At 36.1% G+C, this 18582-nt stretch overlaps 1 protein-coding gene across 7 annotated transcripts in view; it reads left to right on the forward strand.

The window, feature by feature from the left end:
• FER (FER tyrosine kinase) overlaps positions 1 to 18582 on the forward strand; it is a 465769-nt gene that overhangs the window by 60259 nt on the left and 386928 nt on the right. For 5 of the 7 annotated variants that reach the window (XM_070045166.1, XM_070045168.1, XM_030869913.2 and 2 more), the window contains one exon: positions 14163 to 14336. The exons of the other annotated variants lie outside the window; for them this stretch is intronic. In XM_070045166.1, the coding sequence (XP_069901267.1) occupies positions 14163 to 14336 (174 nt within the window). The remainder of the gene's footprint in view (positions 1 to 14162; positions 14337 to 18582) is intronic. 7 annotated transcript variants of the gene reach the window in all.

Consider the following 18582-nt stretch of genomic DNA (forward strand, 5'->3'; position numbering starts at 1 on the left):
CACATTTCTCAGCAGAAACTCTATGGGCCTGGAGAGAGTGGAATGACATACTCAAAATATTGAAATATAAAAGGTGTCAGCCAAGAATACTCTGTTCAGCAAAGTTATCCTCCAGATATGAAGGAGAAATAAAGGCTTTCCTAGCAGGGAGTTCATCACCACTAGACATGGTTTATAAGAGATGTTGACTTTTCTGCTCTTCCCCTCAAAAAAAAAAAAAAAAAAAAAAAAACAGAAGTGCACAAAACTATGACTAAGGTAATAAATAGACAGAATCAGGAAATTGCAACCCTATATCAGAATAGGTTGTTAAACGCTTGATTATTGGATAAAGGTTAGAGGGAAAAAACAGTAAAAAAAAAAAAAAAATGGGCTTCCCTGGTGGGGCAGTGGTTGAGAGTCCACCTGCCGATGCAGGGGACACGGGTTCATGCCCCAGTCTGGGAGGATCCCACATGCTGCGGAGCGGCTGGGCCTGTGAGCCATGGCTGCTGAGCCTGTGCGTCCAGAGCCTGTGCTCCGCAACAGGAGAGGCCACAACAGTGAGAGGCCCGCATACCGCAAAAAAAAAAAAAAAAAATATGGCTACTTCAATTTGGTAACGAACTCACAACATAAAAGGGATGATTTGAGACAACAAAAATATAAAATTAGAAGAGGAAAAGGATGGAACCTCTGTAAGCAGATGAAGATAAGATGCTATCCAGCAGAAAAAAGGACAATTTTATCTATGAGATATTTTATACAAGCCTCATGGTAACCACAAAACAAATTTAGAGCAGAGACATGAAACATTAAAAAAAAGGAAACTGAGAAAAATCTCATGGAAAACCATCAAACTAAAATGGCAGATAGAAACACAAGGAAAAAGAAACAATGGAAATATAGAGCAACCAGAAAACAAAAGATAAAATGGCAGTACTGAGTACTCATTTATTAATAATCACCCTCAATTAAATAGATTGAATAAAAAGTCACATTATGGCTGGTTGGATTACAAAACAACCCAACAATATAGTGCCTCCAGGAGACTCATCTCAACTCTAAAGACAAACATAAGCTCAAAGCGAAGGGATGGAAGAAGCTACTTCAAGCAAATGGCAGCCAAAAGACAGTGAGTGTCACCATACTCATATCAGACAAAATACAGTAACGAGACAAAGATGGACATTGTATAATAATAAAGGGGACAACTCATCAAGAAGACATAACAGTTATTAATATATATGCACCTGACATAGGAGCACCAAAATATATAAAGCAATTATTAACAGACTTAAAGGGAGAAATTGACAGTGATACATGATAGTGGGGGCCTTTAACACCCCAATTACATCAATGAATAGATCATCCAGACAAAAAGTCCACAAGGAAACAGCAGCCTTCAATGAAACTTTAGATCAGATGGAGTTGTTAGATTTATATAAAACATTCCATCCCAAAGCAGCAAAATACATATTCTTCTTGAGTGCACATGAAACACTCTCAAGGATAGACCATATGTTGGGCACAAACAGTCTCAATAAATTTAAGGAGATTGAAATCATATCAAGCATCTTTCTAATAACAGTGGTATGAAAGAAACTAGAGATCAACTACAAGAAGAAAGATGGAAAAATGACAGATATGTGGAGATTAAACAGCATGTTCCTGAGTAACTATTGGATCAATGAAGAAATCAAAGGAGAAATAAAAAAATACCTGGTGACAAATAAAATTCAAATAAGACACACCAAAAATCTATGGGGTTTGCCAAAAGCAGTACTAAGTGGAAGTTTATAGCAATACAGGCCTGCTTCAAGGAACAAGAAAAATCTCAAACAATCTAACCTTACATGTAAAGGAACTAGAAAAAGAAGAAAAAATACAGTCCAAAGTCAGTAGAAGGAAGGAAATAAAGATCAGAGCAGAAGTAAATGAAGTACAGACTAAAAAGAAAATAGAAAAGATCAATTAAACTAAGATCTTGTTCTTTGAAAAAGTAAACAATATTGACAAACCTTTAGCTAGACTCACTAGGAAAAAAGAGAGAAGGCTCTGGTAAATAAAATCAGAAACGAAAGAGGAGAAATAGCAGTGGATACCATAGAAATACAAAGGATTATGAGAGAATATTATAAACTGCCATACACCAACAAGTTGGACAACCTAGAAGAAATGGATAAAAATTTCAATCATACCATACAATCTTCCAAGACTGAATCACAAAGAAATAGAAAATCTGAATAGACTGATCAATAGGAGATTGAAACAGTAATCAAAAACATCGCCGGCTTCCCTGGTGGCGCAGTGGTTGAGAATCTGCCTGCTGATGCAGGGGACACAGGTTTGTGCCCAGGTCCGCGAAGATCCCACATGCCATCGGCTGGGCCCGTGAGCCATGGCCGCTGAGCCTGCGCGTCCAGAGCCTGTGCTCTGCAACAGGAGAGGCCACAACAGTGAGAGGCCCGCATGCTGCAAAAAAAAAAAAAAAAGTCCCCCAAAACAAAGTCCAGAACCAGACGGCTTCACTGAAGATTCAAAGAAAATTTAATAACTGTCCTTCTCAAATTCTTCTAAAAAATTGAAGAGGAGGGAATGCCTCAACTCATTTTATGAGACCAACATTACTCAGATGCCAAAACCAGACAAGGACAACACAAAAAAAGAAAATTACAGGGCATTATCTCTGATGAACATACTTGCAAAATTCCTAAACAAAATATTAGTAAACCAAATAAACAATACAGCTGATCCTTGAACAATGCAGGTTTTGAACTTCACAGGTCCACTTATACATGGGTTTTTTTCTGTAGTAAATACAGCACTATATGGTATGTGTTTGGTTGAATCCACTGGTGTGGAACCATGGATATGGAGGGCCAACTGTGGTACTTGAGTATCAAGCAGGTTTTGGTGTCTGTGGCAAATCCTGGAACCAATCCCCCTTGGATACTGAGGGACAGATGTACATTAAAAGGATCATACACCATAATCAAGTATGATTTCTTCCAGGGATTCAAGTATGATTTATTCCAGGGATGCAAGTATGGTTTGACATCCACAATTCAATCAATGTGATTCACCACATTAATAAAATGAAGGATAAAAATCATATGATCATCTCAATTGGCGCAGAAAAAGCATTTGACGAGACTCAGAACCCATTTATGATAAAAACTCTCAATAAAATATGTATAGAAGGAATGTACGGCAATATAGTAAAGGACATATATGACAAATTCACAGCTAACATCATATTCAAAGGTGAAAAATTGAAAGCAAATCCCTCTAAGATCAGAAACAAGATGATGATGCCCACTCTCATACTTTTATTCAACAAAGTATTGGAAGTCCAACCCACAGCAATCAGGCAAGAAAAAGAAATAAAAAACATCCAAATTGGAAAGGAAGAAGTAAATCCATCACTATTTGCAAATTTCATGATGTTATATATAGAAAATCCTAAAGACTCCATCAAAAAACTATTAGAAATAGTCAATGAGTACAATAAAGTTGCTGGGTACAAAATTAATATAAAACAAAAATCTTTTGTGTTCCTATATACTAACAACAAACTAGCAGAATGAGAAATTGAGGAAAGAATACCATTTACAAGTGAAACAAAAAGAATAAAATACCAAGGAATAAATTTATCCAAGGATGTGAAAGACATGTACACTGAAAATTATAGGACATTGAAAAAAATTAAAGATGACACAAAGAAATGGCAGGATATTCTATGCTCATGGACTGGAAAAATTAAGATTGTTAAAATGTCCCTATTACATTAAACAATGTGTGGCTTCAATGTAATACCTATCAAATTCCCAAGGACATTTTTCACAGAAATAGAACAAAAAAATCTTAAAATTTATATGGAACCAAAAAGACCCTGAATAGCTAAAGCAATCCTGAGAAGAGAGAACAAAACTGGAGGCATCACACTCCCTGACTTTAACTTATATCACAAAGCTATTGTAATTAAAACAGCATTGTATTGGCAGAACATTGGACACATAGATCAGTGGAACAGAATTGTGAGCCCAGAAATAAACCCACACATATATGTATAATTAATTTATGACAAAGGAGCAAAGAACATACAATGGAGAAAGAATAGTCTCCTCAATAAATTGTGTTGGGAAAATGGATAGCCACATACAAAAGAATGAAACTAGACCACTATCCTACACCACATACAAAAATCAACTCCAAATGTATTAAAGACTTGAATATAAGACCTGAAACCATAAAATTCCTAGAAGAAAACATAGTATACTTTTTGACATTGGTCTTAGCATATCCTTCTGGGTGTGTCTCCTCAGGGAAGGGAAATAAAAGCAAAAAAACAAAAAATCAAAAAACAAAAAACACAAATGAGACTACATCAAATTAAAAAGCTTCTGCCCTGCAAAGGAAAGCATCAACAAAATGAAAAGACAGCCTACCAACTGGGAGAAGATATTTGCAAATCATGTACCCATTAAGAGGCTAATATTCAAAATATATAAAGAACTCATACAACTCAACAACAACAACAACAAAAGACCTAATTAAAAAATGGGCAGAGGATCATAATAGACATTTTTCCAAAGAATACACATAAATGGTCAATGGGTACATGAAAAGATGCTCAATATCACTAATCATCAAGGAAATGCAAATCAAAACCACAATTAGGTATCATCTCATGCCTGTTTGAATGGTTATTATCAAAAAAGGCAAGAAACAAGTGTTAGAGAGGATGTGGAAAAGAGGGAATCTTTGTATACTGTTGATGGTAATGTGAATTGGTGCAGCTACTATGGAAAACAGTATGGAGATTCTTCAAAAAAATTAAGACTAGAACTACCATATGACTCAGCTGTTCCACTTCTGGGTATTTATCACAAGAATATGAAAACACCAATTTTAAAAGATATATGCACCCCTCTGTTTATCACAGCATTATTTACAATAGGCAAGATATGGAAACAACCTAAGTGCCCACCAACAGATGAATGGATAAAGAAGATGCGATATATATCTATATCTATATATCTATATATATAAAATCATACTGTAATGTATACAGAAATAGAAATATAGTACACATGAAACATATAATGTTACAAACCAGCAAAAAAAAAAAATAGGAACTTACAACTCAAGAGCAAAAAACCAAACAATCCATTTATAAAATGGGCAGAGGATCTGAATAAACATTTCTCCAAAGAAGACATACAAATGGTCATAACTTGGTACAGTTACTTTGGAAAACAGTATGGAGGTTCCTCAAAAAATTAAAATAGAATGACCGTATGATCCAGCAATTCCATTTCTGAGTATGCATCTGAAGGAAATTAAATTATCATCTTGAAGAGATATGTATGCCCCCATGTTCATTGCAGCATTATTTATAATAGCCAAGATATGGAAATAACCTAAGTGTCCATCAGTGGATGAATGGGTAAAGAAAATATGGTATATATATGCAATGAAATATTATTCAGTCATAAAAAAGTAAATCCTGCCTTTTGCAACAACATGGATAGACCTTGAGGTCATTATGCTAAGTGAAATAAGTCAGACATAAAATAAGCACATTTAGGAATTCAGAAAATCTTTTGAAATAATGCATTTTATGTAAAAAACAATATGTTATAATATTAGTGTTATTTACTATAACACTTAACATTCTGAAAAATGTTCTAAAACTTAAAGTCCCAAACCAGTCATTTGTTTTCCTGGTTTTTTATGTTTTTCATAAAGAAATGTGTACTGTCAGTATTAAAGTGGTACTATTTCTAATTATCCAGTGTGATATTGGGGTTGGTTAGGTAAGAAGATGATTTATTTCTTAATTGTTCTGTTTAGGAAGATTTGAAGTGTGGTTCATTATTCTAGTTAGAAATTCAAATACAGTGAGAGGCCTCTTTCTTTTTCATCTTCATTTCTTCTAACAGACTGTGTCATATCAAGAATGACTCATTAATCTTGGCCTAGAAGGACTTCTTCACTTTAGCTGTTTGTTATTCATGCTACAAAGTAGGTGGCCTACAGAGAGTAGATGGCTTTTCCCTATAGCTCTTAAGCTTGTAATTTAATGATAAAGTACTAAATACAGATTAATGTAATATGTAACCAGTTTATAAGGTACTCTCATCAGTTTAGCTTAGATTTTGTTCTCAAAGTAGTCCTTCATTGCAAGGGTCTTTAGGTTCCCATACTTCTGTATCCTCCAGACTTCTTAGGTTGTTTCCAGTCTAGCACAGTAAGAGGTAGATTTGGGTTGAAGCTGAGCTCTTCCATTCGTTAGCTGTATGATCTTGGACAGATTACTTAATCTCTCCGACACCATTTATAAGATGAAGATATGTGTCTCAGACACATATCTTGATGTAAGGGGTGAATAAGAAAAAGCCTATGTGTGTATCAGAGGTAGACAGTGTTGGAGAGGAGGAATAAAGGGCCGTCTTGACAAGCAAGGTTAGCTTTAATAGGGGTGGAGTTGGGGAGAAGTAATGGAGAACATCAAACTCACCTCTTGGTTCTGTATTACACAGGATATGAGAAAAGAAAACAGCATTTCTTTGGTAGAGCTTCAAAAGGGAGTATCCTAAGTCTACAGTCTGGTTCATACCTTCTGGAAACAAATGCAGAGCTTTAACTTTTTTTTCCCCCCAGAAGTCTATTTGAGGGGCTTTCAAAAAAGATAAGATTGAGCAGTAGCTGGAAGAACTGGTTGGATTGGGGAAGGCAAAGGCTTTGCTTTTGTAAAAAATGTTGAGTTGAAAGAGCCAGTCAAGGAAATTTTGGGGATACAGGAAATAGGGAATAACAGAACCACTTCTCTAGGACATGGATGGGGAATGGGAGTGGGATGCAGCAGGGTGGAGAACAGGAATATTACCCAGAAACTAGAGGGAAGTAGGCAAACATCTCCTTACTGTAATTTATTGTTTTCTTTAAAATTTTCAAATAGGCCATCCCTGTATTAACAAAGATCCACTAGAGCTGGATCAACAAAGCAGTCTTCTGTGGACATGAGCAACAGAGGTCAATGAGTTTATGAGGATGATGAGGGAAGTAGCTAAGTAGAGAACAACCACAGGGTGTTGGAGCTGGAAGAGACTGTGGAGGTCTTTAATTCAACCTGTAACTTTTGGTAGGACCGACTGCTGAGCTTATGTGATTTACCTCTGAAGGACAAAGATGACTCTGGCCAGTTATCTTTGTTCCTCAGAAGAACAAGAAGAGTGGCCTTTAAGTCCAAGAATAACACAAGCAATTGAGGGGCACTGAGTCTAGAAAATTTGAAGAAAAATATTAGAAAAGAAAAGGTAATATAGTTTCCTTCGTGGTCTGAATCTGTGCTTAGACCTTTTTTTTTTTAAACATCTTTATTGGAGTATAATTGCTTTACAATGGTGTGTTAGTTTCTGCTTTATACGAAAGTGAATCAGCTGTACATGTACATATATCCCCATATCTCCTCCCTCTTGCGTCTCCCTCCCTTTTTTTTTTTTTTTTTTGGCTATGCTGTGTGGCATGCGGGATCTTAGTTCCTCAACCGGGGTCGAACCTGTGACCCCTGCATTGGGAGTGCAGAGTCTTAACCACTAGATTGTCAGGGAAGTCCCTGCTTAGACTTACACTTTTTTGGTAGCAGTAGCAATATTCTGGTAGTCATAATGGCTTTCTTCTTACTGCTGAGATTGGGCAATGACTGAGATGATGTGGCTCAGCATATTTGGTACCACTCTTTAGAACCCAGATATTGACTTTGATTATGTTGATTCTATTTTATTTAAAAATATTTAGTAATTTTTTTTGTCTACATAGTATTTTTATTCAGGATTTGTTTTGATTGTGATGTTAGTGTTTGATAATATGAGAATTTATAGTACTTGAATAACAGGGTCTAAAAAGTTTCAACCCTTTCTTTCTTTTTTAATAAATTTATTTTTAATTTATTTATTTTTGGCTGCATTGGGTCTTCATTGCTGTGCACGGGCTTTCTCTAGTTGTGGCAAGCAGGGGCTTCTCTTTGTTGCGGTGTGTGGGCTTCTCATTGCGGTGGCTTCTCTTGTTGCAGAGCACGGGTTCTAGGCATGGGGGCTTCAGTAGTTGTGGCACGCAGGCTCAGTTCTAGAGCACAGGCTCGGTAGTTGTGGCGCACAGGCTTGGTTGCTCTGCAGCATGTGGGATCTTTCCGGACCAGGGATTGAACCCATATCCCCTGCATGGGCAGGCAGATTCTTAACCACTGTGCCACGAGGGAAGTCCCTCAACCGTTTCATTGTTAGAAAGGCTTCATTAGAGAAGCCGAAATCCCCTGAAATTAAAGGACATACTTAACTCAGATGATCCATTTCTTGCTCACTCACTAAGTAAACTCAGTCCTTTGGTTCTTTGCAAATCTCCACCAGATGAGATCATACCTGTAGAGATTTCTGGATACTGGGATATAAACCATGCAGAGGAGACTAGTCAATTCCTGCTATATTTACAGGGGAGGAAATTTTAAATGCTGTAAGAAAAAAATAAGTTATCCAGAAACTCATCAAAATGAGTTATAGAATTGATGGGTTTCATATATGTAATCAGTTTGTGAAAACTATTATATTATCATTATAAAACATTTGAATGTTGGAAGGCTGTTTGACTCAGGTACGGTACTGATAGTGTGGGGTTTTTGTTTTGTTTTGTTTTCATGCTTCTTGTGCTGGGATTTATTGAGCTTCTTGAATCTGTGGATTTTTCATTTTCATCAAGTTTTGAATATTTTCAGCCATTATTTCTTCAAATACTTTTCCTATTCCTCTCTGTCTCCTATGATGTTTCTAATTATACACATATTAGATCTCTAAAAGTCCTAAAGTTCAGTGATACTCTGTTTATTAAAAAAATTTTTTTTTTCTCTCTGCTTCATTTTTGATAGTTTGTGTTGCTATGTGTTGTTGAGTTTTGTTTGGGGACACAGTTACGTTACTTGGAAAGAGTTTGATCTTTTGGATTCTGAGTTTAAGATTTGTTAGGCAGGACCAGAACAGTGTTAACTCCAGGGCTAATTACTCCCCACTAGGACGGTAAAACTTTTTTGAGTATTCTACCCCATGCCCCATAAATTTTGAGTTTTTCCGTGTGGCTGGTGGGAACGGGCAGTATTCCCAACCATGGGTAAGCACCAGGTCCTGTTCCCTTTAGTCTTTTCAGCCAGTTCTTTGCCCAGCTCCTGTAGTTTTCTCCCGGGCATGCACTGATCAGTGTTGTGCTGAATCCTGGATGGAGCGGGGCTCACTGCAGATCTCTGGGCTTCTCTCTGTGTACCTCTGTCCTCTCCAGTAGTCTGTCCCATGAACTCTAGTTGCCTTACTCTTTCCTGACTCTCAGCTTTGTCTCCTCACCCCAGGGATTCTGCTGGTGTCTCCTTCAGTTTCTCCTTCCTGTGCTGCAGTCTCTCAAGTCAGTAAGTCAGGGCAATTGTAGGGCTCACCTTGTTTGTTTCCTTTTCTTGGTGATCACTGTTCTTCTTTGGCTGATAAACAGTGTCTTGAAAACTGTTGTTCCATATCTTTTGTCCATTTTTTGCTTGTTTCAGGTAGAAGGGTAAATTTGGTCCCTGTTACTCCATCTTGGCTGATCTTATTTTTAAAGATTTTCCCAGTAGCATTTTATTTTTCTTCTGGGAAGACGTAATTAGCACTTAAGAAATCAGACTACATATTTAGAATTTAAGATAATTCAGATCAGGTGAGGGTTTGCATTATTATTTTAATAAAAAAATGTAAACAAGTATAAGCTATGTGAGGCCCAGAGAGTTTTCTTCTTGACCTTTTAATTTAACCCCTGTAATGGCCAAGTCCCCTGCCTAAAATTTCTGATTGGGCATTGTAATTGGTATATATCAAACTTTTTACTATGACTTCTAAGTCTGTTTATCTCTGATTTTCTCCCTGTACTTCCCTTAAGAAAATAACTCCAGGAAGACAACTGGGGCAGTTTTAGGCCTTTCACTTCTCTTTGGGATTCCAGCCCTGTGCTGCCTGCTGTCCAATATATGAAAAGAGTGTCATACATGATGCCCCATTTTCTAGTTGTTTTCAATGGGAAGATGAGTTTGATTCCAGTTAGTAAAGTATGTCATGGTCAGAAGAGGTCCTTTACTTTGCTGGTTATTTTATCTCCTCTTTCTAACATTGTTCCTGGTACAAAGGAATCAATCAGTCAATCAAGAAAACCAGTGTTTTCTTGTTTCCTTCATCTCATTTCTGAGTACCTGATAATATGCATGATTAATTTGTTAATTACAATTACTAATATATGGAAATATAAGCAGTGTGATAGGATCTTTACATTTCATACCTGTTGCTATTATATATACCTGAATGGAATAAATTATTTTCTGTGGAAAATTCTAACATTTAATTTTTAAAAATTAATTTAGACTATTTCCCCAAAGTAAGTTAAACTAGTGAGTTTTTACCACTTTATGGAGGAGCTGCTAATATTTCCTACTACCTTTGAGTAGATATTGTTTTATATTTTTCACACTATCACGTAATGATTAAAAAATAACTCATCTTGTTCTGTATTATTTTATTTTAGATATAGTTTTGGCTTGTAGTGTGATGATTGTTCCCTGTTCCATATGAGAGCTGCAATTTAATTACATGGAAGCATCTGTCCTAAATTTGGAGTGATATAGTAAAGGCTGGTGTTTCGTATTTTAGTAAGCCCTATGTTTAGAAGTGCTATCGTGGTGTTAGGTCACAGTGTGTATGTATTTTGAGCAGCTTGTGGATGGAATTTGAGTTGGAATTGAGTGGATGGAATTGAGAAATAATTTTGTTTTGTGATTAGATTTTTCTAAAATTAACTTCAGATATTTTCACTTTTTATTATTTCTTAACCTGTCTGTAGCTTTCAGCATCAGTGACTCTGACTACTGGTAAAATTCCATTATGAGGAACATTATTAATCCCTTAAGCAGGATTCTGTGTAATAAAGCAATTTGAATGTCTGCAGATGGTCTGCAGATGAGATGGTCTGCAGATAAGGAATTATCTTCCACAAATTATCCTAATCAACAAATAATTTATCTATGCTTTGGCCACTGCTATGCCTGAACTAAAGAGCCATATCTGCAAAGTGCTATATCAGTTTAATTATAAATGTTGAAATGCATCTTTTCTCTTTGTTTGTTTATTAAGCATCTGTTAACGTTTTACTCATCTCTCTTTTTAAGAAATATTCCAGCCATGCGTCTAATTCAAGTTATACACCACCCAAACATTTTCTTGCACACTCACTCATTCCTTTTAGGCCAGTGCTTCTTATTGCATTGTGTGCTGCTCTAATCCCTCTGTTGTTTTATCAGTTGAAGATAGACTTGTTAATTTTCCTTCCCCATCATAATTGGCATTGTTCTATGCTATCTAATTCCAGTTTGAAACAATTAAAAAAATCTTTTAATGGCATATTTTCACTTAATGGTTTTATTCTACATTTGTTCCTCTTTCCCTCCCTCTCACCCTTCCTTCTTTCAAAGAATATTTAGTAGCTATTATTTTAGGCATCACAGTGAATACCTAAAATAGTGAACACAGAGACACAGTACTACCCTTATGGAGCTTCCACTGTAGTTGGGGAGACATTAAAAAAAATGGTATACATACAAATAAATAGTTGTTTTAAGTGCTAAGATAAAGAATAGCAAGCATTAGACCTACATGAGATTTAGCTGATTCCTAAAGGAAGAGGTGGATCTTGCTATGTGAAAGAGAGGATGAGCTCCCAGGAAGAGAGAATGTTTAGGAAATTAAAGGAAGACCAGTGCTACTAGAAGTTATTTAGCAGGGTAGATAATGGCAAAAACAGAAGTTGAAAGGATAGACAGAGGACACATAATCTGAGACACTATAGGTCTTAGAAGGAAGTTTGGATTTTTCTTTAAATGAAAAGGAAAGCCAGTGTAGGATTTTATGCAGGAGATGACAATTTCTTTTGCTACTTTAAGGAGAATGGTTTGGAAAGGAGCATGAGTAGAAGAGAGGACACCAATTAGGAGGTGCTGCAACAGTCTCAGCCAGAGATAATCATATCTTCCAAAAGGGGTGGCAGTGAATATGAAGAGAAGTGGGTAGATTTGTGGTAGACTTTGGAGGGAGAATCAGAAGGAGTTTCTGATGGATTGTTCATGTGCAAGGGTGACTTGAGCTTCAGAAGAACAGAGACTTCTAGGAAGAGAGGGCATATTTATTAGCAGTATTAGGTTGTTTTTAGTAGGATCAAGCCAGGTTTTTGTTACAGATAGAAGACAAGTGGAAAGTTCTGATAAGAAGTATAAGGAGTTTTCTAATCATAGAGCAAGAGTTCTTGAGAGTACAGGATTCTATAGATAGTGTGCTGGGTCAGAATAGGAGATATTGAGGGCAATATGGGGTTGACAGTTGGGGTGATAATATATACTTTAGGAGGTTTTGACTTTGCACAGTGACTGCAGTGAACAGGGCTATTAGGATGAGATGTGCCCTCCTGGGAGGTGAAGGGCAATCTGACCTAGTTGTGTGATCTTTAATGTTAGCTTCTAAGAAGGCTTCTCCCTAGGCTGCAAGGACTCCTACATAGAATCACAAAAATTTATTGCTACAAAGCACTTAGAGAGTATTTGCTTTTTGAAGATAGAGAATATTTGTTTTTTGAGAAAGAAACAGATTCCTCTCACTTTATTTTTGGTAGTCTTAATATTCTGCACATGCTATAACAGTGTTTTTCTAACATGGTATTTTTTGAGTGAAAATATCAAATGAAAAAGGCAAAGGTACAAGAATTACTAGGGCAATTTAAATTATGTTTTTAATCCACATTTGTATAATTTTTCTTGTTTTCATCTTTGTTAAATTTAATATTTTAATGGAGGAGCTACATTAGTTTTAAATGGCTTTGTGGTATCGAGCATCTTAGTACTGAGGTTATTGAATTTGAAAGTAAATATGATGAGTTCGTAGGCCATCTATCTTATTTCATGTTCATAATAGCATCTCACAACTAAAAATGACCCTTTTCCCTAAAGAAATGTCCTCAAAGATTACTTTTTTAAAAAAACGTATTGCAGTGTATCAAAAAGCAGGATTACTAAGTTAGACCCTGGTGAGTTCTGACTAAGAATTTGCTTCCTTTAGTCTATACTTTTGATTTAGATACCTATTAAATTTTGATTTAGGATTATTTTGGACTACTAACAGAAACAGAAATTCTGTTCATTCACAGATCAAAGGTAATAGTGTAGAAAATTACTCTTGTGAAATATCTGACACTATACCTTGTCTATTTTTTGTATTTTTACCATGGATCCTCTCTGACCATGGAAAGTCTCCAATACCTGTTTCTGAATAGAATTTTGAAGACCTGTAGTGAAGAGCATTCCTTTTATTTTTTTTCAGTATTAATAAGGTAGAAAGTCTAAAAACAGATGACTTGTTCTTCCAGCAGTATCCATATGCCCACTTGTCCCAAACCCACCATTATGTGTGTCTGCTATTGAGGCAATGTGTTGGGCTAGAAAACTCATTGAGAACTAATGGTATTTATTAAGAAAAGAGATAAGATAGAAATGTAGAGAATACAAGTATTTAAGACATAGACAGCAAAAGAAGAGCAGGTATAAAGTTTGAGAAGGAATTTTTAGGAAGGGAGGAAGGCAAGCCAGCATGTTGGAAGATGAGAAGCCATAGAAACCAAAAAAGAGGGTTTCAGGAAGAAGTGAGTCAGTAGGATCGGATGCCTCAGAGAAACAGGTTAAGAATGAAGATGGGTAAATTTCTGTTGCATTTGATCATTAGGAAGTGTTAACCTTACTAAGGCAATAGAATGGTTTGGGCAGAAGCAATATATCAGTGTGTTGAAAAACAAACAAGAAGTGGTAAAATGAAGACTGCAAGTGTGGCTTCTCAGAGTCCCTTAATCCTGTCCTAGAATTCTGCAGTCTCTGATTACTGAATTTTGAAGCATTTGTTCTTGAATTTAAAGATATTAAATATGAACCACTCATATAGCTCCTTGCATAATTGCCAGAAACCTGCCATTTTTATATTAATGTAATAATTTGTGTAAAACTAAATATTTAAAGTTCCTGAAGACAGCTAAGTGGAAACCTCTAATACAAGTGCTAATTTTATTTCTTATTTTTTAAAAAGTCTTGGCTACTTATGATTCAGCAGACGGAACAACTTAGTAGGATAATGAAGACACATGCAGAGGACCTAAATTCTGGGCCCTTACACAGGCTCACCATGATGATCAAAGACAAGCAGCAGGTGAAGAAGAGTTATATAGGTGTTCATCAGCAGATAGAGGCAGAGATGATCAAGGTTTGTCTTTCCGTTCTGGAATTCTTTCTTTAATTTGATTTTTAAATTCACTGAAATACTTTATCTTGTTTGACTTTAAAAATTGTTTAGTCACCATTTCCTGGCAAGAAATAGATTTCAGTGTCTCTAATAAGTGGTATCTTATTTTTACTGAATGTACAACATTATTGATTATAAGATATACTGTTACTTTATATACTCTCATGAAAGAAAAAAATGCTGCCAATTAAACGATGATACAATGCTTTCTTATCACTTAGAATTTTTATTTTTTACTCACTGAAATAGCTCTTTTAGGCTTTTAGAAAATTAATTTGCATCGTTTAATTCTATGCATATAATAAAAATAGGCAAAATAAATTAGTTGGAATATTTCTAAATTTTTTTCACAGAGTCTGTCTCTTCTGGATAACTTTTTACAATGGGTTTTGTTATGAAAATTTGCAAATGTACAGAAGAGAGAATAGTTAAATGAACTCCCATTGACCTATCCATCCACATAGTCAATATTTTCTTTCTTTTTTTTTCATCTATACTCTCACCTACTTTTCTTCTACACTGGATAATTTTAAAGAAAATTCCAGTTATTATTTTATCCATAAATATTTTAGTATATATTGCTAAAATAAGTACTCTTTTTAAAAAAACTATGTTATCATTAACCACCTAAAATAACAATAATTCCTTAATATTATTAATTATCCTGACTATGCTCAAATAATTGTTAAATGTTTTTTTACAGTTGTTTCATTTGAATCATGATCCAAACCTGGCTCATATGTTGCATTTGAATAATCTCTTAATCTCTAGGTTCCCCTCACCACCCCACTTTTAAAATGCCATTTATTTGTGGGAGAAACTGGGTAGTTTATTCTATAGCATTTAATTCCTTCATTTTGGATTTTCCTGTTAGCAGCTTGTGATGCAGTTTCACATATTCCTTCATCCTCCTATTTTCTTGCAAACTGGAAGTTAGATCTAGAGACTTGATAAGATTTTGGCTGTTTATTTTGGGCAAGAATACATCATAGGTGCTGGTATAGACTTCCTGTTGTTTCATATCAAGAGGTATATAATGTCTGCTTGTTTATCTTCTTCTGATGTTAACTTGACTAATAGGTTCCAGTGTTGCCAGCCTGCTCAATCTATTAAAAAAGTTTCTTTTCAGCCTTTCCCCTAATAGTTTTAGCAACACTTCATATTCACCGCTTAGATCCATTAGCTCAGTGGAGGTTGTAAAATGGCAATATTTTACTTCTGTCATTTCTGATGCAATTGTTAGCTGGAGTTTTTCAATAAAAATTTTTCCTGTATCAACTATTTGGTTGCCATGAGGTGTAAGGTAGGATAAATTCTTGCTTTTTGATATTAATTTGCCTGTTTGGGACTTCCCTGGTGGTGCAGTGGTTTAGAAGCTGCCTGCCAATGCAGGGGCACAGGTTCGATCCCTGGTCCGGGAAGATCCCACATGCCATGGAGCAGCTAAGCCCATGTGCCACAACTACTGAGCCTGTGCTCTAGAGCCCGTGAGCCACAACTACTGAGCCTGCGTGCTGCTACTGAAGCCTGCGTGCCTAGAGCCCGTGCTCTGCAACTAGAGAAGCTACCACAATGGGAAGCCAGTGCACTGCAACAAAGAGTAGTCCCCTCTGGACACAACTAGAGAAAGCCTGCGTGCAGCAATGAAGACCCAACATAGCCCCCCCACCCCCTAAAAAATTGCCAGTTTGCTGAATAGTGAATTGGTTGTTTAGCAAGTTCAAAAGTTAAGACTTCTAGTTTCCAGACCAGCATGTAAGAAGTTTGGAAGTTGTCCCTCCATCCTAACAACAAGTAAAAAGCTGAACAAACTGAAAAATCAACAACTCTTTCTTAGATCCGTTAGAGAAAGTAGGTCGCAGAGCAGATGACTGCCCCCCCCCACCCCCCCACCAATTGGAGAGACTGACAAGCAAATACAGAGAATCGCAACTTATCAGAACAGCAGCAGTCTTGGGAACCATTGTTGGTTGTAGAAAAACCTGAACTGTAACTGACAAATTCTGGAAGTTCAGTGTGGACATTTCTGAGGGTTACAAACTCCAGGAGGACCCACTCATTGAGGGGCCTTCACACTTGTGAATTTTACCTCCCAAATCCCTATGAGGTTCTCACAGAGAATATAGGAAACAAAAAAAATCTCATGATCCTGGTAGTGGCAGAGGAAAAGGAATAATTTTGACATATGCTAGAACATTCTGTTTTTAACAAGGTCTGTCGTCAGGACAAACTGTTTAGCCAGAACCTAACTGACCTGGGGGAAGGGAAGTACCCAACTCCAGCTCACTCTAGCCATCCTGTCCCATGTAAGGTGGGGTGGGGACTGAGAAGTACATGTGAAGTTCATGGTCCAGAGGTACAGGCTCAGTGAAAGACCAAGACCTAATCAGAGGGCTATAAAATGCTTCTCCTTCCTTGCCAACTTAGCACCACATTAGTACAGTCCTGTTTACCTCAGTTCCTTTTACCCAGTACATTATACCTGACAATCAAGAAGAAAGAGACAAGGCATACCAAGAGGCAGGAAACACAATTGGAAGAGACAGAGCAAGCATCAGAACCAGACATGACAGGGATCTTGGAATTATCAGACTGGGAATTTAAAGCAACTATTAATAATGTGCTAAGAGCTCTAATGAGTAAAGTAGACAGCATACAAGAACAGACGGGCAATGTAAGCAGAAAGATAGAAATCCTAAGCAAGGACCAAGAAGAGATTCTAGAGTTCAGTAACATTATGACAGAAATGAAGAATGACTTTGATGGGCTTATTAGGAGACTGAACACAACTGAAGAAAGACTCTCTGAACTTGAGTTTATATCAATAGAAATCTCTAAAAGTGAAAAGCAAAGAGAACAAAGACTGAAAAAAAAAGTAAACAGCATAGTCAAGAATTTTGGGACCACTACAAAAGGTGTAACATACATATAATGGGAAGGAGAAGAAAGGGACTGAGGAATAGAAGAAATTTTTGAAACAATAATGACTGAGAATTTCCCGAAATTAATGTCAGACACCAAATGACAGATCCAGGAAGCTCAGAGAACACCAAGCAGAATGAATGATGAAAAAACCCCTCATAAACCTAGAATTCTGAACCCTGTGAAAATATCCCTCAAAAGTGAAGGAGAAATAAAGTCTTTGTCAGACAAACAAAAATTGATGGAATTTGTTGCCAATAGACTGAGAAGGAAAGTATGATATAGGTCAGAAACTTGGATCTACATAGAGAAAGAAAGAGCATTGGGGAAAGAATGAGTGAAGATAAAATGAAAACTTTTATTTTTCTCATTCTTAATTGATTTAATGGATAATGGTTTATTGAAAACGATAATAGCAACAATGTATTTGATTATGTACACTCATGTATATATCCTGTGTGTGTGTACGTATTTTTATGTATGCTTATATATAAGTGAAATGAAAGACAGCCATAATACTTGGGATGGGAAGGAGGAATTAGGATTATTTTGTTATTGTAAGGTATTTACACTATGCATGAAGTGGTATAGTGTTATTTGAAAGTAGGAGTGGATTAGTTATAAATGTATGTTGCAAACTCTAGGGCAGCCACTAAAAAAAGCAAAAAAAGTATACCTAGTATGCTAAGAAATGATAGAGAATAGAATCACATAAAGTACTCAATTAAAACCACAAAGACAGAAAAATAGTGGAAGACAAAAATTGGAACAACTAATAAGGGTAACAAATAGGAAACAGTGACAAATATGGTAGATACTAATCCAAGTATATCAATAATTACTTTGAAGGTCAGTGGTCTTAATGAACCAATTAAAAGACAGATATTGTCAGACTGGATAAAAAAACAAAACACAACTGTATGTTGTCTACAAGAAAACCACTTTATATATAAAGACACATATAGATTAATAGTAAATGGATGGAGAAAGATATACCATACTAACCCTAATCAAAAGAAAGTGGGAGTAGCTATATTAATTGCAGACAGGACAGACTTCAAAGTAAAGAAATTTATCAGGGACAAAGAGGGGAATTACATAATGTTGAAGGGGTTAGTTCTCCAGGAAGACACTGTAATCCTTAACATATATGTGCCTAACAACATAGCATCAAAATACTGATAGAACCACAAAAAGTGTTAGAATTGTAAGGAGAAATGGATGAACCACTATTATAGTTGGAGAATTCAGCACCCTCCCCACCCCCCATCAGAAATGGACAGAT

This window comes from Globicephala melas, chromosome 3 (assembly GCF_963455315.2).
Source record: "Globicephala melas chromosome 3, mGloMel1.2, whole genome shotgun sequence".
Taxonomy (NCBI): domain Eukaryota; kingdom Metazoa; phylum Chordata; class Mammalia; order Artiodactyla; family Delphinidae; genus Globicephala; species Globicephala melas.